Source organism: Amblyomma mixtum, chromosome 2 (assembly GCF_055824585.1).
Source record: "Amblyomma mixtum isolate Tamu chromosome 2, ASM5582458v1, whole genome shotgun sequence".
In the NCBI taxonomy this organism is placed as follows: Eukaryota; Metazoa; Arthropoda; class Arachnida; order Ixodida; family Ixodidae; genus Amblyomma; species Amblyomma mixtum.
In genome coordinates, this window is record NC_143013.1 from 61933850 (window position 1) to 61955547 (window position 21698).

A 21698-nucleotide genomic window follows, 5' to 3' on the forward strand; every position below is an offset into this window, starting at 1 on the left:
CTCCAGCTGACGCCGCACAGCCCCGTTAATTATTGGCGGCCACCTTATCGCCTAACTTTATTAATTAATTCGTTTAGTTAGCGTTCATTTTAGGATCTTAGGTTTTATTCTCGTTTCGGGAAATTGTGCTTTCCCTGTCAGTCATTTTTCCACAGAATTTTTTTTCTCTCTCTCTCTCTCTTCACATCGTATTTCTTTTACTAAATTTACCGCTCTGTATCGCTGCTGTAATTAACGATATCGGGCCGCGTACGTTAATTTCCGCCTTCCCCACAGCGTTTTCTGACTATAGCTCATTCTGTATTTTATTTACTCTGTATGGCAGCTGAGTGCCGTTACATTAATTTTTTATTATCCGTGCGCTAAATTTTAACTCTGGTTTTGTTTAACAAGTGTTTTTCATTATTGCAAAAAAATAAAAACACTTTTTTATTGTCTCAACAAAATTAAAGAAAAAATTTCTAAACCGCCCAACTTCTCAGAAGAGTCTTCATTAACCGTGCGCAGCATTCCCCCTTATTGCGTTACCCCGCAGCATTCTTCCTTTTCTTGCCTCTCAGCGTTCACCCGCGAGTGCGGACTTTTGTCGCCTTTTTCGCGCGCAATCTTGGACTCGTTAACAATGCTGTCCGCGCGCTGTTTTCCTTTCTTGGCGTTCCTTAAGCTCCCTTTCTCTTCCCTTTTTTCTCCCTTCCATTTCTTCCTGCCGTTTCTCGGGAAGTTGTGTAGGCGCCCACATTGGCGCCCTGTTTGGCCAAGGCGAGCCCGTGAGTGTGTTTTTCTTCGATTAAACGAGCCGGCTCTAGCTGCATGTCGCTTGGATTATATTCGCGAGCAACGTTGCTATTTGTCGCTGCTGCCTGGGCTGGTATATAGCCTGCGGCTCCCGGTTATTTGTCCTGGCGCGATCGCGACGAGTCTCTGGAGTGTCCAATACGTCATTCTCTGCCGTATTGCTCTTTCTTGGCTCCTGGCTAGCGCTGCTTAGGGCTGAGCTGTTTGCTTCGCGGAATAGTAATGGAAGAGCAGTGCTACTAATATTGTCATAAAAATTATTTGGCTGACTCTGTATGCAGTCAGCTGAAATTGCATGCAGGACACAGTTTAATTGTATATTTTTGCCTTCATAATAATGTGCAAGACATTAATAAAATGGATCTTCTTGTGGAGTTAGCCTGTATATACATGGTAAAAGCTGGGGAATTTCTTAACCTCATTCTTAAAGAAAAAAATGCGGTAGCAGTTAGATTTGCCTGCTACGGTGTCTGCAATTAGTGTCTAATGTTCTACTTGCGATTTTCCCACCAAAACTCTGTTTAGAACCGGTTCTATTCCCCGTATATTATATGCTTGAGTCGTCACATTTTAGAATGATGAAGTACGTTCCATTGGATTATCATATATATAGGATCATACTAATCCGACCCACTAATGCACCTTAATCCATTTTCTGGAGTGAGCCTATTTCCAAACATTTTCTTGTTAGGGGGGGGGGAGGAAGGAAGGAAGGAAGGAAGGAAGGAAGGAAGGAAGGAAGGAAGGAAGGAAGGAAGGAAGGAAGGAAGGAAGGAAGGAAGGAAGAAGGGTCCTTTAGAATTTTTAGGCATGGGCCAACTTCTAAATTTTGGGGGTGCTCATATTTTCAAATTTGGCGGTGCCCAGTCATCGGTCCACTGGTGGTCACGCAGCGTTGGTGACGTCATGGTCCATTCAATCGCATTCTTAGACTGCAGGGAGTCACTAATTCAGTGACTCTGTCATACCACTACTGGCGCAGTGCTGCAGCGGTTAAGCGATGCGCCACTGCACCAGCAGGTGGCAATTTCAAAAACAGCCATCACGTGACCTCTCTCGACCAATCAGAGGGTTTCTTGACTGAAAAGCCATTTTTTTTCTTTTGCGAGACGGCATTCCAAATGCTATCCCATTAATATATTTAAATTGAATTTCTTCTCAGTACAGTTTCGGTTTCAGCAGCCAGTGGTGGCTGTGATATCATCACAAGTATGGCTGAGTTCACGTAAGGCATGCGAAAGATGTTAACGGATGTTTCACTCGATGTCTCTCCGGTCCCTGGGGCAGGCTGGAGTGAGAGTTTGAGGCAATTATAGCTACAGTTAAATGGCTGTTTTTGTGTTTCATTCACGGACGAAGGAGAGTCGACATATCACCCGCTTGGTTCCAGAAACCGAAACTAACTATTTTGGAGAATAAATGCATTTAGAAATTATTTGTTGGGTATTAGCGAGTCGCACGTGGTTCCATGTTTGCCAGACTCTTAATTTCACACCATTCTTAATTTCACACCCCCTGGGGCCCTTAAGGGTAAATAAATGATGATGATGATGATGATTCTAAAAACAAAGAAAACACGCCACGAAAGGTTTGTGTACCTACTCCTTCAAACATCAGAAGAACTTCTCTTACTCTGATATATATATATATAAAGAAGTTTGAATCAGAAAATCGCTGGTCAGTCTTCTTTTGAACTATGTCCCTTACATTGTCCAGAAATGCGATTCTGTTTTTCATTATGTGCATCATGATGTTATGAATCATTTTGGTGCAGTGCAAATCGAAACCATGAAAACCGTGGCTTGCGCAGTGTGTCAGAATGGGCCCTCGTTTTTGTGCCTTTGTTACAGATGCTTAATTGTGTTCAATCCAGTGTTTAGATGCCTCAGCAGAGCGCAACACATGAGACAGTCGTCTGCTGTCATATTCGCAGTGTAGAAGAATGCGTTTACGCCTAACAAAAATTGCTGGTGGTGTAGCATATATTGCTACACACGAAGTATTATGAAAAAGAAATTGTTTTGTGGGGAAAGGAAATGGCGCAGTAACTCGCTCACATCTCGGTGGACACCCAAACCACGCTGTGCCGGAAGGGAAGAAGGTGTGAGTGAAAGAAGAAGGGGAGAAAGAGATGCCGTATTTACTGAGGTGAAGAAGAAGAAGATGCCGTATTGGAGGGCTCTGGAAAAATTGTGAGGGCACTTAAGTATGCTTAAGTGGAGGAATGCGAAAGCATGTGTTTTGAGGAAAGGAAAGGGCGCAGTCGCGACATCTCGGTGGACGCCATGTCTTAAAGCATGCAACTGAAGGTGCATGTGTCAGGGGTCCGAACCCCTGTCGCAAGCTAGCCTCCAACTTAACTAAAACGTATAAGCTATATGCAAAGAGAAATGCTAGCGAGTGTTGCAGTTTAATATCGGCTGCGGCGCTAGTATAGTGCTCTCGTGCGGCCAGAGAAACAGATCTGTTTGCGCCGCCGCCGCCGCGGGTTCGTGGCAATGTTTATTTCTGCAGGCATCTGAGAGGCTTTAGACAGACATAGCTTTTTTTTTTTTTTGTGCCGGGCAACAATAGTTGCCGTTCTGTAACATTTCTGTGTGTCGGGCGATAATAGTCGCGGTCCTGTTTCTCTGTGTGTCGGGCGACAATAGTCGCATTCCGTATCTTTGTGTCCAATAAAATTCTCTTAAAAGCCTTTTTCACGATTGTTAGTGAGGTAGTGCTTTCACGCTTAAAAGGGGACATATGTTGGTTTGGTATGGGCGTTTAACGTCCCAAAACTCGACTCGGGCTGTGAGGGACGGGCCATAGTGAAGGGCTCCGGAAATTTCGACCACCTGGGGTTCTTTAACGTGCACTGACATCGCACAGTACACGGGCCTCTAGAATTTCGCCTCCATCGAAATTCGACAGCCGCGGCCGGGATCGAACCCGCGTTTTTCGGGATAGCAGTTGAGCGCCGTAACCACTGAGCCAATGCAGTGGCATGGATATATGTTAGAATGGGCAAGAATAAGAAAGAAAAACAAAAGTTTCTAGCCCGTGCCACACTAAAAAGGGGACAGAGATTAGTGTGGGCAAACAAATAAATAAAACTAAAGTGCAGGGGCCCCCACCACCATAAGGCACAAGGGGCTAAAAAAGGGACAGTGTGATTGAATGGACAAAAAAAAGCTTTGTGTGTTGTGTTATTTTTTTGAGTTTTATGTTGCATAAGGAGCTAAGGCTATCATGGGCCAACACAGAAAAAGCACAGGAAACAAGCAAATTTGTATCTTCATTTTATGCTTTATTCTGCTGCCTCCCCCCCCCCCTTTTCCTAATTAACCTTTGCTGAGTTGCCGTCTTTTGACCTCTTGTCGTTGCAAAACCACAGTTATCAGCGTCATTCAACATGCTCAGAATTCTCAGTGCATGGAAATATTTCTGCTTCGCCTCACATAACTGTCACAACTGGAGGAAGCGGAAAATATATTTATTGGTCAGGTTATGGGGGACTTCAGTGTGGGAATGGAGCCCTTAGTCCAGGGCCGCAACGGCCCTCATGGCCACTGCAGCCGGGCGACCAGCTGGCGCTGACCGACCAGGTCAGGTGACCGGAGGGCACGCTCCCAGCCAGCTACGTTCACAACGGGCAGCCGAGGGGCTGCCCGGATTACCTGGCAGGCCCAGACGGTATGATATAGAGTTGCGTGTTCCCCACATAGCGAGCAGTTAGCGTAGTAGTGAGTAGGGTAAAGGCGGTGGTAGCTCGCGAGGTTGGTTTGAAGTTGGCGAAGAGAAATGGACTTCTCGCAACCTAGACGAGGGTGAGCAAGGGGGTATTGGCAGCATTTGGAGCGAGAATGCTCTAGAGTCCTGGGGAAGACCAAGGGTAGGGGTCAAAATGAAGTTCCGGGTCAGAGGAGGCAGTGAGAAAGAGCAGTGCCATGTGACTTGGAGTCGAGACCAGAGTGCGAGACGAATCTCGAGGAAGTAGGTGGCGTAGGACTCGCACAGCAGTGTGGTCTGCGACCACCTGTATGGCAGTGGCTTCACACATGGTATCAGTGGGCAGCCTCTATTGGCAGTCGTCTGCCACGTCAGGTACAGATTTCAGTTATTTGAAAATGATCATCACTGCTGTTTGGCTAGTTCCAGACGTCCTTTCGCTATGCTGTCCGGCACAGAGACTGTCGCTTCATGGTGCCTTGTGGTGTGCGTGCACCAGTGACCGCAGTTGCATCATCCTCTTCTCTCTTCTTCTCACCAGCTGGGGTGCAACGAGTCCCGGTGCGTGGCCTGCCCCGGCAAAAGGAAGAACAAAGTGCGCAGTCAGCTGCCACAGGGGGCGAAGGTCGATGGAAGAGCACAGCAGCAGCCACTACAGCAACAGCAGCAGAGCACAAAGGGCAACGCAGACTCCATGAGCACCGTCAGCAACAGCCTGTCACCCGGAGAGCTCAACATGTCGGCCACCGGCTCTGGTGAGTCCCAGGCATTAGCTTGAGACATCTGTGCTTAGATGCCCTGTGATCATGTCTCCTAGGTTTCAAAGTGGAAGAAGGTCGAGAACAACATTTACCCACTAAAATAAAATAGCAGTGACAGCTTCACAGAGTTATGCCAAACCTTCTTTCTGAGCTGGAGTTACAAGCTTATCAAGCGCAATTAAAGAAATAATTCATGCCATATTCATGCATTCATGCATTTGCATGCCGTACATGACTTTGAGGGCTCTGGGTATTGAAGTGCTACCCTTGGTGTAAAGTAATCGTGAAGTGGTTTTAGCCTTAAATGGGATGTGAGCACTATGCCTCTAGGCAAGCAATGCAGATGGCTTCCAGACACAGCATGCGCTCAGTGATGTAGTTTTTTAGTGTGGCATGAGTGCTGTGGATTTAAATGAAATAGTAATGCACTAAAACCTCGTTGATACATTTGTTGCTTTAAATGATAGGAAAGAGCTTTTTACCTGGGAAAACGTACCATCCAAACCTCTAATACTGAAAAATGTGACTAACAACTGAAGTACGGATATATTTATAATCACTTCCATTTACTAAAAGGCCTGTCAGCACTTGTTACTTATACAAAGTCTGAAGGGCTTTTGTAGTCCTTGTAGAGTTCTATCCGCACTTGATTTGTCGCTAATGTGACAGATTTCGCAGCATGTCCATTCCAATGATCCGAAAGGGCGAAAGCAGCCAAAAACTCCCATGACCATCATCGCTTTCAAATGCTTCGCCTGATTGCAGTCATATACTGTGCAGAATCCACTTTGTCAGCGTATGGCAGCTGGTTATTCTGTTCATGTCACATGCCTCCTGGCTTAGCCCTTTCGTTTCTCTATCGTTGTCATTTTTTGATTATTCGCCCTATTGCAATCATGCGTTGCGGAGAAGCTGTTCTGGCGGCTGTCTGCCGGTGCTGTACTGTTTACACCCCAGGCTACGCTGCGCGTAGTTAGTGCACCCTCTATTAGTTGCTAAACATATTGCGAAAACTGATTTTGGAAAAATTAATAACTTATGAGTATACTTACTGGAAAATCATATTACTCGGAAATGTATTAACGCCAAGATAAATAGTTAAACTCTGTGCCACATTTTTATTGCTCGTGATTTGAGCGCATGAATCAGGAAAATGTACAAAGCTGGAACGTATCAACAAGGTTTTATTTTACTGATGTCTGTGTCTGTGTGAAATGTATTGAATACTGACTATTCCATTGCATCTGTTGATGCGTTTAGGTGGTGAAATGTATAGCACTGTGTCTCTTCTGACATGCGATGGTGCAATATTTGCACATCTTTGCTATTTCTTGTAAATACTTCCGCGTATCTTGTTTCTGCCATTGCTTAAGTCCAGGGCTCCGTTGCCACTTGTGCTCATTGTTGTAAAGGGCACTTAAAGTGGCCCCTGCTGAAAATATCAGAACAACAGATTAATTGGCACCGGTGAGACCACATGGGCATGCATGAAGATAGAAAAAAGTGGGACAGCAGAGGTTACAGAATCTGTTGGCAGCACAGCTGACAGCTGTCGCTGCGAAAGAAAGAATGAGCACTGTAAAGGATCACCTCATTCGTACCTCTTGCAAAGCATAGAATTATCAGAGATTGCGGGTAGCTTTTTGTAATGCAAAACAACATATCTGCATGCATTGTTGTCTAGTGCTATATGGATAGCGAAGGCAGGTATGACCTGCAATGTCATCTGTGGTTGGAGATGATTTGATTGGGCAGTGTGCACGTGGCATTTGCTTACAAATGACAAATTGAGCTCAGAACCCCAAAGGAAGAAGTTCTCTCAGGGCTCTGAACTGCCTGTCACAGCAAATTGTGCTGCTACAGACTGCATTATACAGTGCATCAGGCGCCTTCACATTGCATGTCACATAAAGTGTCTATGTGTGCTTACATATACGTGTTTCAGCTGTTATTTTTGTGCCTTGCTATCTTTCGTAGTTAAAAATTTGCTCTTTGATGGCATAGGCCAGTGGTTCTTATGTAAGGAAACAGAGTAGTGGCCTGAGTTATGAAGTAGGGATTCTGAACAAGGATCACATATGAAGATAGAAAATGTGACATTTGTGTAGAAACAATGATACAGTCTGGTGAAAGAGTTCCTGATCTAAGTGACACTAATAGACGTGAACAAGGTCAACCTATGAATGGCAAGAAAAAGATATACTAGCACTGACAAAGATAATTGTAAGGGTTCGGTAGCGTTCGCGGGGGTCATCGGAACGCGGCTGGGGGTGCTCAAAGCGAAGCGTCTCCTTTCTTGGAACGCGGCCGCTCGCGAACGCGCCGGGAAGTACGGGTGTCCACCCACCCGCGGTACCGATTCGCACACGTGCTGGCACGGATGTGTATTTGTGTTTGTTCTGTTTTAATTTTAGGGTGGAGGGAATGTTCTCTGCACGTACTGGCACGACCGTGCGTTTGTATTTGTGGAAAGGGCGTTTTGCCCTACGGAAGCTGGAGGGCTGGCCAGGCTCTCGATAAGCCAATCATGTGAACATCGCAACATGATTGGAAGCCACGAAATGTGGGCCGGGCCTTTAGGTCTTTAAAACAGGACCCCGGAGCCGGAATCGGGGTTCTGGGCTAAGGTTCGATGCAACGCATCTTCGGCAACGCCGAGTAGGGGCCTCCCCTAGTATTAGCCAGTTCCACCTTTTTGTTGTTTGGTTCGTCCTTTTTGCTTCTTAATGTGTCTAGTGCCTTAACTTGTATCTATTGTACATATTTGTATATAAATCTTCAGTTATTGCCTTTTTTATCCCTGCGTCTCGAATCATCGAGAAACCGTCTCTGACGGGGCACCGCTGGTGCGAAGAGCTTCAAGTCTTCAAGTTGTAACCACCCGTCTCTGGCGGGGCACCTATGGTGCAAAGAAGAAGAAGAAGAAGAACCTGAACTTTACTGGCGCAGTCGACAGGATCCTGCGGCCATCGGAAGACGGCGCAGGAAGAAGACCAGGCAGGGAGAAAGGTGACGACAAGGCGACAGGTCAGCGTTCGTGAACGGACCTGCGGAGACACGGCGGCGGACCAGCGGCGTGCGACAGCTCATCGCAGCGTCCGGGGAAAGTGGCGGTGGACCCCGACGCCAAGGAGCTGGCAATGCGGATCGACGCATCGAAACCGTGAGTTTCCTTGGTCGCATTGTTCACGTCCCTGTGTTCGAGCCGATAGGACAGCTGAGGGGTACGGAAGGCGGTATGGAGAGCTATCCAAGCCTGCCCTCACTTGATGTGAAGTACCGAGTTGAATTAGCGAAGGCGCGTTTAGCGTACTTTCAGGCCGAACTTGCGAAAGTGAATAGAGGAAAGGCGCCGCTGTGCGAGGAGAAAGCACAGGATGTTAAGTGCGTCTTGGATGAATTAGAAGCAAAGCGCCAGCAGCTAGCGCTGGAGCTCGCTGAGCTCAAGGCGTCTAGGAAAGCTAGTGAACTAACCAGGGAGAACTGCTCCGAGTCGCGAGAGGTGAGGCAGCCTGTGCTGGAAGACAAAGGATTATGCTTGTCATGCACAGATCAGGGAAAAAGCAGTGAAGACGCTGAAAGCAATCAGCCGGTATGCGGGAACGCATCTTTCTTAGGAAACGCCGCGAAAGGTTCAGGAAGTGAAAACAGGATTCCTGAAGGACGCGGAAATACCACAGCTTTTCCGCCACCGCGGGCGGCTAGCAAAGAACAGGAGCAGCCCAATTCTAGTGATCTAGGGCCAATCGTGACCAAGGTGTCCGATAACAAACAGGACAGCGGTGGAATTCCTGTAGGCTCTAAGATTGTGACCTCTGACGCGGAGCTAGTAACAGCCAGTGAAAATCTGGCATTGCCGCAACCGCACACTGTGTCGGGTATGGAGCATGAAGTGCCCCGTAGCGTTTCTGGTGGCAAGAGCCCTTCATCCGAGGCAAAGAGCGGAGGTGGGCCTGTTGGGCCGACCGGGCAGAACGCCGCGCAGATGAACGCACCCGGTGTGTGCCCGACCAGGTCAGTTGAGGACCCGGAAATGTGTGGCGACTTGCCGCAAGGCAAGCCCGGGTCAAGTGACTGTCAGGGAGCTCAAGGAGCCTCGGAGTCAGACTATGCCACGGGGCCAGCGGGCGCTGATCAAGCACGGAGCGGCGGTTTCAAAGTTTGCTCGTGCAGTAAAGGTGCAGATGGCCCCGGGCGAGGTGGAGTGGCAGGAGGCAGGTGCGTGGCTTTCGCCTTGAAAGTCGGCGCGTGGAACAGTTCGTTCCGTGCTGCAGTACGCCAGATCAAGTGTAATAAAACCGGCCTCACTGGTACGGTTAGACTGAGAAGGGGATATGCCCCTCGCGCAGGGCGCGGCCCGTGCTGGCGCGCCGGAGAGAGCGTGCCCTTAGGTGCGTTGTGTGGTCAGGGGTTTAGACCCATCGAGACCCGGGACGTTTTTGATCCTGGAGGGCACCATCTTTTCAGTTCGCGCCCCGTTGTGGCGCCAGCCTAATGAGTGAGTTACCGTTTAGGCGTTAATTGTGTTACTGACAACACGTGGTGGCTCGAATGTACACAGGGACGCTCGGTGCGACTAAGGAGGCTCACGTGGGCATTGGGCGAGTGCTGTGAACGCTCCAGTCGCGAGTGTCTGTGTCTGTGTGCTCATTTCGCGAGCAGGACGACGGCTTGCATGCAGGCGAACTGGGTGCAACGCACCAACTTGGACGCTGTGTTACGGCGCACGGCAGGCATGCCACTGTGTGTATTTAAGTGCGCATTTTGCGTGATGTTGTGTTGGTGTCCGTGTGCATTTTGTTGTTTTTGGTTTTGTTCGTGCCAGTGTTTGTGTAGCTGCGGTATGTCACCCACAGGGTGGTTTTGTGACCCGTACCGACCCCTTTGTTAGAATTCTAAAAGTGGCATTTGAGCCCTTTGTAGAATCTTGGGAAGGGCGTGTAAGGGTTCGGTAGCGTTCGCGGGGGTCATCGGAACGCGGCTGGGGGTGCTCAAAGCGAAGCGTCTCCTTTCTTGGAACGCGGCCGCTCGCGAACGCGCCGGGAAGTACGGGTGTCCACCCACCCGCGGTACCGATTCGCACACGTGCTGGCACGGATGTGTATTTGTGTTTGTTCTGTTTTAATTTTAGGGTGGAGGGAATGTTCTCTGCACGTACTGGCACGACCGTGCGTTTGTATTTGTGGAAAGGGCGTTTTGCCCTACGGAAGCTGGAGGGCTGGCCAGGCTCTCGATAAGCCAATCATGTGAACATCGCAACATGATTGGAAGCCACGAAATATGGGCCGGGCCTTTAGGTCTTTAAAACAGGACCCCGGAGCCGGAATCGGGGTTCTGGGCTAAGGTTCGATGCAACGCATCTTCGGCAACGCCGAGTAGGGGCCTCCCCTAGTATTAGCCAGTTCCACCTTTTTGTTGTTTGGTTCGTCCTTTTTGCTTCTTAATGTGTCTAGTGCCTTAACTTGTATCTATTGTACATATTTGTATATAAATCTTCAGTTATTGCCTTTTTTATCCCTGCGTCTCGAATCATCGAGAAACCGTCTCTGACGGGGCACCGCTGGTGCGAAGAGCTTCAAGTCTTCAAGTTGTAACCACCCGTCTCTGGCGGGGCACCTATGGTGCAAAGAAGAAGAAGAAGAAGAACCTGAACTTTACTATAATTATCTGCTCTTTTACAAAACCAGGGCGTGTTAAGGTCTCCCTTGGTCCTGGCCGGTCTCTGATGGACTGGATCCGGCTGACCCATGCCAACCCGAACCTCTCTGGTGTCAATGGCCGCTTCCTGGAGGTCACCTATGAGGAGCTGCTCAAGCACAACAAGAAGGATGATGCCTGGATCTGTTTGAAAGGTATTTTAAGACATTTTTATACCTATTCATGTGTACCTCTATCAGTGATTTAAGTACAGTGATGTGAGTTGATATATATTATGGTTAAGCATCCATACTTCTGAAGTTGATTAAAAGCATCTGACCTTATGGTCACTCTCACGCCTTTTCTTTCTAAACTGCATATTACTGAGAAAATTTTTCAGTATGCCATCATGCAGTGATGGTTGCCAAGTAAGACTCTTTTAGGGAACCGTTAAATATGCAGTATGCAGGTAATTCACTATCATAAGTTTGACGTATTCTGGCATAATGAACTACACACGTAAGATGCGAAAGCACTTCAAAGCTCTGCAGCTTTCATATGGGCTTAGCTGTATAAAATATTTTTCGAGAATGGGTAGCACGTATGCAGATATTTTCTGCCTCATGCCCAGAACTGTACGAAACACAGCAAAGGAAGCACGTGGACATTTTAAAATCCACTTCATTCCTTGTCATGGTGAGGCTATAGGGTTTCAGCTGCACTTATTTCTGGTTTCCATTGGCTGGTGTCAGGTCGTGTCTACAATGTCACGCCATACATGGACTACCATCCAGGTGGAGTGGATGAGCTACTCAGAGGGGTTGGAAAGGATGCCACTGACCTGTTTAATCAGGTAACTGGAAAGACTTGTTGCATTTGTTTCACATCTTTTTTGTATCCTTAGTGTGAGAAGAGCCCATGACACTCAGAATTGTTTCAGGTTTGTATTGCGAGAAAGGGAAAGAGGATACAGAAATGCCAATGTTTTCATGTGTTTGCATTGTTGCATACGAAAGGGGAGAACTTTCGTGTACCGGGCAGAGCTGGAATCGAAACGGCACCGAGCCATTACTGAACGGATCAGTGGCAGCCCCATAGTATCATATTTAGTGAGTATAACAAGCTTGGTGCTAAGCACAAGCATTGCAACACTTAGCACATTGCCTTACTTTAGCATCCCAACAGAAACTTTTGCCAGGTAGAACTACACTAGAAAGTTCAAATGTGTCCACGCTTATTGGTCAACTAAATATCTGAATCTTTTGACACTTTTTCACTTTTACCGCTTATTTTTTTCATGGCGCAGTATCTGTCTCACATATCTGGGTGGCACTGTAAGAGAAGCGATAAAGGAGGGAGTGAAAGAAGACAGGAAGAAAGGGGCTCTGTGGTGGAGGGCTCTGGATCGGAACACTTTGCACCATTGTGATTTTTTGAATTTTAGCTTAATATTAGGGTGTTCATGAGTAAGAATTGCAAGCTGGTCTAGTTGGTTGGTTGACATGCTTGGGTGGTGAAGTGTGAAAAATACAAAGACAAATGCGCCGACTCCTTGCAACTGAATCATTATGAAGAACTTATTAAGAAGAAGGCATCGCAGAAATGAACTCTCACTGCTATCCTATTTATTTCGATTTCTTGTTGTTTTTTGTTATACCTGGGTATACACAGTGAGAGTTCGTCATTTCTTCAATGTCTTTGTTCCTAATGAAGACTCAGTTCTGAGTCAGCAGTCGTCCTTTGTTGTCTACCCTTGTCTTTGTGTAATTCTCACTGTTCACCACCCAAGCATGTTCTTTAGCCAAGATGTTTTTTTTTGTTTTTTAGTTGTGTAACGTTGCCGTCTTTTGTGTGGTCACCGTGTTCTTGTTGTGCAGGTGCACAAGTGGGTAAACTTTGAGTCCATGCTGGAGAAGTGCCTCATTGGCAAGATTGTTGGTCCTGCCGTTCAAATTCGCAAATGTGAGTGTTTGGAATCGAGCCTGCTTTTGGCCTCTAATCACATGCATGGTAACAGGAGGAAATGGCTGCACGCTTTCCAAGGTTGCGGTTTTAGAAATGTGCGATTGGAGTAGACAGATTCACATTAAAGGGAAGCTGAAACGGTTTTTTGAGAATTCGAGGTTATTCAAGAATTCGAATCTATCAAGCATCTAGATAAAGCACGAGAAGTATTTTCGCACTAGCATTTAAAATGGTGTCATAATCATCGATTAAAACCGCGATGATGTTTAGGCTTCTCCTCACTACGTTGGAGGAGTGGGGAAAACTCGGCAGTGACGTCATTGTTGCCGAAATTTTAGATGTCCGCTGCTTACGCCTGCATGCTGCTGTGTGTCGTCAGATGGCACCAAACAATGCATCGTGAGCTTCACCTTCGATGGCGTCGGTTTTCTTTCATGGAATAACCGTTTCTTTGCTGGAAACATACTGCCGTCATATGTGACGTCATTATCGGGGCCTCTGCTCGTCGCTGAGCACTTCAGAGAAGCCTGAACGCCGACGACGACTTTATTTGGCGATTACGCCACCATTTCAAATGCTAGAGCAAAACGATTTTGCAGGCTTTACCTGCACGTTTCGCACATTCGACAACCTTAAATTCATCGAATTCTAAAACCGCTTCAGTAGCCCTTTAAGAAGTTCTACAAGTGTGTTTGTAGTGTGTCCTATGTCAAAGGTTATACATGTGGCTGGCATGGTGTACAAAATACGTCGAAAGCATTACTCTCAAAGTTCAGAAGTACGTAGCCATCTAGCATTCTAGCTGGAGCATGCAGATTAGTTTGAAAAGGGGAAAGTTTTCCTGGCTGCATTTTTGTAAAGGAACTCGTGAGTATAGTGTCACATTGATGTCACTACAGGCAGCCAGGAACATGTGTGGAGATTTGAGCAGGAGACTGTTCATTGGACGAACCCATGCCCACCACGAAACAAAGTAATTCGGCACCAGCGACAGTGGCATGTGCACGTGGCAGAAGTTGGAATCAGAATGCTGTGGCTATCAGCCACTGTTTATTTAATAGTGACTCAGAGCTTTCCAGGTAATGTGAACAATCCTGAACATTGTAGAATAGCTCTCACACGATCTGAGTTCCTGGTGAATGGCCTGGTCATGTGGTCATGGCATAGCTAATTGACCCGGTGTAACAAAGAGGAATTGGTAAGGCCATGTGCTGGCAAGGGTGGGCAGAGAACACCTGTTGATTATATAACAAGAAAAACGTAACATTGCGGCTGTAGTGTCTTTTGATTGGGCACTTAGAAAAGCTGCTTTTGAATGCTTATTTCATGAAATAGAGTTGTGCTCAAAACAGAGTATCTCAGAAATTCAAAATAACAAGTATTTTAAAAAGAACAGCTTTCTAGTTATTGCACAAAGTTAGTAATTACTGAACAAAAGTGCCATGTATTCAAATTTTACATCAAAGTTAAGCCCTCATATAGTGCCCTATATTCATGGGTGTTCAAGAAACAAAGTGGGTAATCATTAATAGTTTATTAGTTTGTCAGTTAGGATCAACAAGGTTTCTTCAGTGTCTTGAAATGAACCATTGTGCATATTTGGGAATTGCAACCTTCAGTGTTAGTATTGCCTAGCAATGATTGCTCTCTTGTTTTAATTTTCAAAAACACTTGTGTTCTCTGGGCCATGAAGGCATGCACAAATTCGTAGTTTAGAATGTAGTATTAGTTCCGCTTAGACTTTATCAAGTTTCATTCTGATAGTATTTTGTATAAATCCTTAGCCTAATTAAATATATTGGATACAACTTAAAAAAAAAAGCAGCAGTTGCTAACACTGGGCTGCGGTCCCCGGCATCCTGTATTACTCCACTGCCCAATCGGAACAGCAAGCGAAATCAGCTTTTTAATGTTTGACTACCGTATTTTCCGGTGTACAAGACGCACCCTTGTATAAGACGCACCCGCCATATATGCAGGCTGTCATTGAAAAAATTGGTATATAAGACGCACCCGTGTATAAGACGCACCCCAATTTACCCAGTTAGGATAGTGAGGCTTAATTAAGCATGCTTATGCGACCATCGCAAAATTCACCGTACGTGGGAGAAGGTCTTAAGCAACGCTAAGTGATCGAAAAAGGCAACACTCACGCCATACCCGCCCACGTTTTAGCACAAAAGAAAAAAAAGCGAAAGAACTCTCTTTATGTCCACAACAATTTATTTTTACATAAAACCTTCAGTCTTCATCTTCGGATGCGCTATCGAAAAGGCAATGCGGCTGAAGCATTCTCTTTGCACTACGTACTTGCAAGGGGTGACTAAAAAAAAAACATCGGCTTCTCTTGGTTTGTCTTGACAATGGCGAGAAGTGCGACTGTCGCCATCTTTTGGCATTTCACATTACTTTTGCTTGGGCTCTCCGAAACGGCCGCGTGCTTAAGATCCCGGAAGTGGTCAACCCCGCCGTTTCATGATAAAGTTCACCTAAAAAAGTTGCGCACGGCGGTCCCCGTATTGAAGTATTAACCATGTTACAACCGCGTTATTGGTAGTAATATTTTTTCGGTGAAAAAAGCTTAAACATGAACCTGAGTGATTTCTGAACTCGCAAAAAAAAAAAACGGAAAATTCGCATATAAGACGCACCCTTGTATAGGATGCACCAGCAAGATTTTTGAAAAAAACTCGCGTCTTATACACCGGAAAATACGGTATATCAGTCAGTCCGCGTATCAGAATTCTAGAACTCATAATTTTTTTTCTTGTGATAAGCTTCTTGTTTAGGTAACAAGAAGCGTTTAAGCAGCGGACTACTTTTTTGTCGTGGAGGGAATTCTGTGCGCGGAGGTTGAATGTGGGCGGAGCTTCACTGCAGACATAAGTTGTATCCTACTTATAAGCAGTTATTTTGAGTTGTTCAACAAGATTCTGAAGCAAGGCAGCGCAGCTTCTTTCTAACTGTGGCCTTCCCTTTGTCACAGCTAGTTTCCCAGTGCCAAGAATACCATTCATCAAGAAGCTCCAAAGGACCGACACAGCGACTTCGGAAGGTAAATTAAAAGCTGAGCTATGTTTTGTCAGCTCCTTTTTGCTAATATTCTTGTGCTAAGGTTGTACTTAGTGTGTTGGTAACACCTTTACCTTTTCCTCCTTTCTGCCCTCAGATGTTCCAGACATCAATGAAGAAACATCACCTCGACCTTCTGTTAGGTGTGCATAGCCATTTTTTCTACTTGATATGAATTGCGACATGTGTAGCTTTGCATATCAAATTATCATATTGTGCTCTTCATTTTATTTCGTTGCAGTGTTTGGTCGTGGCAGATGTAAATGTTTTATCTCAAGTGGACATATTTGATTTCACATTCTCAAAAATGCCCTTTTTTTCACTAATTAAACCACCTAGCTAGCTGCGTATGGAATAGAGTACCGTATTTACTCGCATAATAGGCGCACTTTTTTTCCACAAAATCCGGCTCAAAGTTTGGGGTGCACCTATTACGCGGGGTAAAATTTCCGGGAATTTTTCGAGTCGCAAAATTGAACATACCACATAAACGCACTCGTGTACGGGCCGCACCCCGTTTTCCTGAAGAAAATATTTTAAACAAATCCGTGTAGGGGCCGCATCGAAACTTTGCACGACTCACGCGGGAATAGCCTTTGAAATGCACGCGCCGAGGCCTCCGTGATTAGCTCCGGCTGCGCGCAACAGGCGCTTGGATCGCGGAGGCCACACACGCGCACAGGAGCTTTCAGACGTCGCCCAAGGAGGGCGCCCGAGGCCAAGCTTATCATCATCATCAACGTTTTTCTCTGCTGCGAGCTTTCGCTATCTATATCGCCATCAGCATCACCAGCTCCACTTTTTTTTTTTTTTTGTCAAGCACGGAGGAAGATGTTATCTATAGCAGGATACAACTTAAAAAAACAGCAGTTCCTAATACTGGGCTGCGGTCCGCGGCGTCCGGTATTACTCCGCTGGCAAATCGCAACAGTAAACGAAATTACCTTTTTAATGTTTGACTATATCAAACAATCCACGCATCAAAATTCTAGGGCCGATAATTTTTTTCTTGTGATAAGTTCCTTGTTTAGGTAACAAGAAACATTTAAGCAGTGGACTACTTCTTTGTCGTGGAGGAATTCTGCGCGCGGAGGCTGCATGTGGGCGGAGCTTCACTGCAGACTTAAGTTGTATCCGACTATAGCGTGTTAGTTCATCGTGGTTTGTGGCTTTGCTGCCGACCGTTGCTGTTTTAGCTCGACGTGCAAGCACCTTAATAGCTACACGGCTGGGAGTTTGCTCTCGAACACGGCAAGCATGCGGCAGTTGCGACTGTGGCGTGCGTAAATTTTCGTACGCGACTCCAGGCGCCGAGGTTTTCACGGGCCTAAGTCTGGAATGTTTCCGGCTGGAGATAAAGCTTTCTAAACAGACGATTAAAGTGAGCATCCCTGAAAACTGTGTGCGGCTGTTCTACGCGATGTCACTGTATGTGCTGTGGGTCCGCAGCAGCTGTGACGGCAGCAGCTCTAGTGAAGACTAGTAGTCAGTTCAGCAAAAACTTTGTTAAAATAAAGACTGGGGGGCGGCGAGGCGTCGGCTTGCAATCGTGTAAATACAGTATTGGTCACAGTGCCAAGTTCGGGGTGCGCCTATTATGCGCAGAAATAAAAAAAATCTGATTTTTCGCGACCAAACTAGGGGTGCGCCTATTATGCGAGTGCGCCTATTATGCGAGTAAATACGGTATATCACTGTGATACCTGACAGTTTGAGTGAAGCCACTGGTTGTGAGATCTTTGATGTAGCAAGATGTGGGAAATCGTGCCCTGCACTAATGTATGCGTTGCGTGTATGTGAGGCAGTAAGAGTAACAATCTAAGTTTTAATCTTAGTCTACAGCTAGAGCTGTTACTTTGTGTCATATATTATAGTGGGTGGCACCACTCGCGTTACCACATGTGCCAGGTCTGGGGGAGTTAGCAGTTCTCACCTTTGCAGCTATATTTCACTGTTTGCTGATTTCTTCTCGCTGCAGCTACGAGTGGTTTCAGGACGACTCGACCGTCACTGTCAGTATTCAGTCGAAAGGCGACACTGTCATCGAACAGGACAAGGTTGTGGCCGACTTGTCGGGGAAGGAACTTCGGATACGAGTCCGGCTAGAAAAATACTTCTTTATATTTCATGTCGGTAAGTCGTAGATCCACACCTTTGCATGCCACGAGTTGTTAGGGGGCAGTGTAGTCATCTCGTAGCTTAAAATGAGAGGTGCAGCTTTTGACCACTGAAGGTGAGTTTTGATGGAGCAAAAGGCAGACACAGCTATGAAATGCAACGTTTCTTTTTGTGCATTTCGCACCCTGAAGTTTTGCACGAGCTTGTTGTAGGACATGAACTGCTTAGGGGTACACAACTCAGCATCCTTCAACTCTCAACCAGACCCTCTGTGTCTGGTTTTCCCAAGCGGTGTTTCTTCTTTTTGAAAATTTTCCTGGCAGAAATTTCAACAAGCTTTGCACTTTTTTTTACAGAACTGCAAGAAAATGTGTACAGTAGCTATAATGGTAAGCAGCGCTTTGATATCCTCCACACAATCACATTCTTGGCACCGAAGGGCAACTCTGGGGGCTTTTTGAAATTCGCTTATTCTGATGAAAGTTTTATTGTATGTTTTCCTCCCCGTCCGTATAATTTCCATCAAGTTTGGGTGCCATGCAATGATTCGTTCCTTAGCAAGTCGTTCTGAAGTTTGCCATTTCCATGGCCTCGGTTTAGGTGATTTCTGCAGGCAACACTGCATTTGTGATGTCACAAACATTCATCTCACGTTATTGCCTGCACCTCATGTGAAGAACAAATTCTGAGGCCTGTATTCGGTTGTCTTAGGCATTTTTTGAATGGAGCCGTCCCTTCCAGTCATTATTTCAGCCATTCAATGCGTGGCGTATACAAGTGTTTTTACAGTAATCTCTGTGACATCATTGCTGAGTCAACCGCACCAATGTTCCTGGCCATCAAAAGTTTCACTTTCAGTTTACTGTGTTAAATTATTTAATTCAACATGGTATATTTCAAAAAACAGTTTCTTATGCCTGAGACAGGGGACTCCAAGGAATGTGACATGGCAGTTAACTCAAAAGATTGAAAAAACCCTCACAGTTGCCCTTTAAGTAGTGCCATATTTACTTGCATAGTGAATGCACTTTTTTTTTTTTCATAAAAATTTCTGAGAACTTGGGAGGTGCCTTCATTACGCAGGGTAAAATATTGAGAAAAAGTTGGAGTGTGAAAACTGTGCATAAAATAGGCTGCTAGAGTATATGCTGCATCCACTACAGCTCATCTTTTAAATAAAATAAAGTGCACTGTTCCACATAGTTTTCGTGCTCGAGAGTGTAGTCAGTAACTTTTATCTTAAACCTGCACATGTAACTCACGTAGCAGCCCATAATGCTGTCCATAGAGAGCACAACTAGGGTTCAATCTATCACAGCTCGCAGCATTTAGGGCAAAGCACAAGCACATCAAGTTGCTGAAATCCTTAATATCGCAGACAGAACAGAAAAACCCTTTAAGATCAAGCGTGGTTTCTATTGTTTATTGGATTCTCCACGGAACTTTCATGTTGTCTATTCATCCTATAGGGTGAAGTGCAGTAGTCTTGACATTTCACTGATGGTGCTTTACAGTATTACTTAGTTGTTTCAGCATTCAAAAAAGGATGGCCGCTGACATTCACTGTCACTGGCAGCAAACTGCATGCCAAAAGAAAGAGGCGTGTTCGTTACGCGAGGGAAAAAGTGGCTGTGGCTTAGGTCAGCTAACTCTGGTTATGCAAGCGAAAGTCACATGTCTGCCACAAGGTGTTCAGCACTAATGCATGCAGCCCACATCTCTCTCTTACCACCGCCATGCGTCCACTGGCCCAGGGAGCCAGTAATGCGCTCTTCCGGTACTTAAAATGGCACAATGTTGTCATTGCCAACCACATGCAGGGCACATCTGTCATACCGCCACATAGCTTAAAGCGCGACTGAGGTGTCCACTGTCCCAGGGGGCCAGTTATGCTGCGCCTTTCGTTTGCTTTCAAAGCTCCCGCTATTCATCGGTTTCGGTGTAGTGCGTTTACGCTCCCTATCGATTGCTAAATCCCTCGCATGGTTGGCAGTGTCGACCGGATGATCTGACTCAGCCCGACGTCTTTGAGTACCCACTCTTGAGGATGTCGGCTCCGGCTGACTTGCTTCGTCCATAGGGAGACATAGGATAGGATAGGATGGGATGGGATGGGATGGGATGGGATGGGATGGGATGGGATGGGAAGCGCGCATCGTCCGCGGTGATGGCGGAGTGCGTGGCTGCACCTGCCGCGAGTGACGTGGTACATCACGTGGTTACTTACGTAGATCCACTCCTCCTGGTCAAGGTCATTTGTGCAGACACAGCAAAATCAGCACCACTAGGCTTACTTGGTAAAGCCTTCGCTTTAAAAATTATTGTTCTTTGTGACAGCAAAAATTAGGGATGCATTCATTATGCGAGCGCTTTCGTTAGAACAGTAAATATTGCCACGAAACTTTGTGCTGTTTGTTTGTTCACGTTCAAAGCCATTGGCACTCTAATTTATCATTTGCTTGTCGCGCGAGATGTGACCAGAGTTATCTCAAATGATCCCTGCCATGTGCAACTGCTCCCACTTTGTTCCAGATTGTTGTAGTTGATTTGGCGCCTTATCTCAACAGTTCCTTGTCAGCTTCATATTGAGCACTGATGAGAGCGGCAGGCATTCTGTTTGACGACCGCTCAGCACGTTAGGCCCTATCACCACTGCTGAGGCATTTAGTTCTTTGTGGGCACGAGTCAGCCCAGTAAGGTTTTTTTGGAAGCGTTTTCACTGTCTTTCTGGCTGCTGGAATGCTGTCACCATAATGGGACAGTATGCTAATCAGACAAGCCTTCCTATGTTCCTTCAGTTGAAAACATCTTGGCTTTCTTCTTATAATAGCAAAGTCATTAGCTGGGCTTTTAAAGGTTGGTGTTGCCTTTGCATTGCCTCACCACACATAGTCCTTCTGAGTTTCCGCATGGCATACATATATGTTAAAGCATTGATTAAAAAGAAAGCCTAATTGGAATCGCTATGTGATGAGAGCAGCAGGTTATGGTTACGGGTGCGCTTATTGACATTTGTGCTTTACTTCGTTGTTGCCTGCAATTTTACTGTCAGTTAAGTTTGCCAAATTCAACGGCCCATTCAGTCACTGTGTGATTTCTGTACCCACATTTCTGCCGTGCAATGCCGTTCTCGCATGGAGAGCGTGTCCGCTTGAATCAGTAGAGTATCTCATGGTGTCTCTTTCTCACAAGTCCCTTTTGCACTGTGTTTCAGTCCAGGTGAAGTGCAAGCTAAAATGCCTGGAAGTGCAGTTAGTGAAAGAAAGAAATGGTGTCTCGTGGTCCTCGCTGGGCTCCTTTCTGGCAAACCACAACCAAATAGTGCCTTTAAAAAATGCGGGTGGGTGCACACTTTTATTCTTCGTTTGTGTGTTTGTTTGTTTGTTTTGCTTTCCTCTAATAGTATTTTGTCATTGATGTCTTCTGGCAGAACTATTGTCTCATAGATTGCAAGGGTGTGGAAACTTCCTTTCTTGTTGTCATTATGAAAGGGCTGTTTGATCACTTATCCATATTCAGTGGGCTTGTTTTAAGGCGAACCCTGTTAAGCTGAATTCTTTGTCAAGCTATTAGCTTGACAGTGATGTATTGTTTTGTTGCTGGCAAACAAAAGACAAAAAAGAACAAAAGAATGTCTTA

The 21698-nt window shown here is 45.9% G+C and overlaps 1 protein-coding gene across 5 annotated transcripts in view; it reads left to right on the forward strand.

Annotated features, from left to right (window-relative positions):
- The window catches only part of LOC149359519 (cytochrome b5 reductase 4), a 171739-nt gene that overhangs the window by 138735 nt on the left and 11306 nt on the right, over nucleotides 1-21698 (forward strand). For 2 of the 5 annotated variants that reach the window (XM_089571723.1, XM_089571725.1), the window contains 10 exons: nucleotides 5048-5258; nucleotides 10952-11119; nucleotides 11657-11757; nucleotides 12782-12866; nucleotides 13769-13948; nucleotides 15856-15924; nucleotides 16039-16084; nucleotides 17920-18074; nucleotides 18416-18448; nucleotides 21274-21399. In XM_089571723.1, the coding sequence (XP_089427849.1) occupies nucleotides 5201-5258; nucleotides 10952-11119; nucleotides 11657-11757; nucleotides 12782-12866; nucleotides 13769-13948; nucleotides 15856-15924; nucleotides 16039-16084; nucleotides 17920-18074; nucleotides 18416-18448; nucleotides 21274-21399 (1021 nt within the window). In that variant the 5' untranslated portion in view covers nucleotides 5048-5200. Of the gene's footprint in view, nucleotides 1-5047; nucleotides 5262-10951; nucleotides 11120-11656; nucleotides 11758-12781; nucleotides 12867-13768; nucleotides 13949-15855; nucleotides 15925-16038; nucleotides 16085-17919; nucleotides 18075-18415; nucleotides 18449-21273; nucleotides 21400-21698 lie in introns of all 5 variants that reach the window. The other 3 variants (XM_089571724.1, XM_089571727.1, XM_089571726.1) reach the window with 3 other exon arrangements.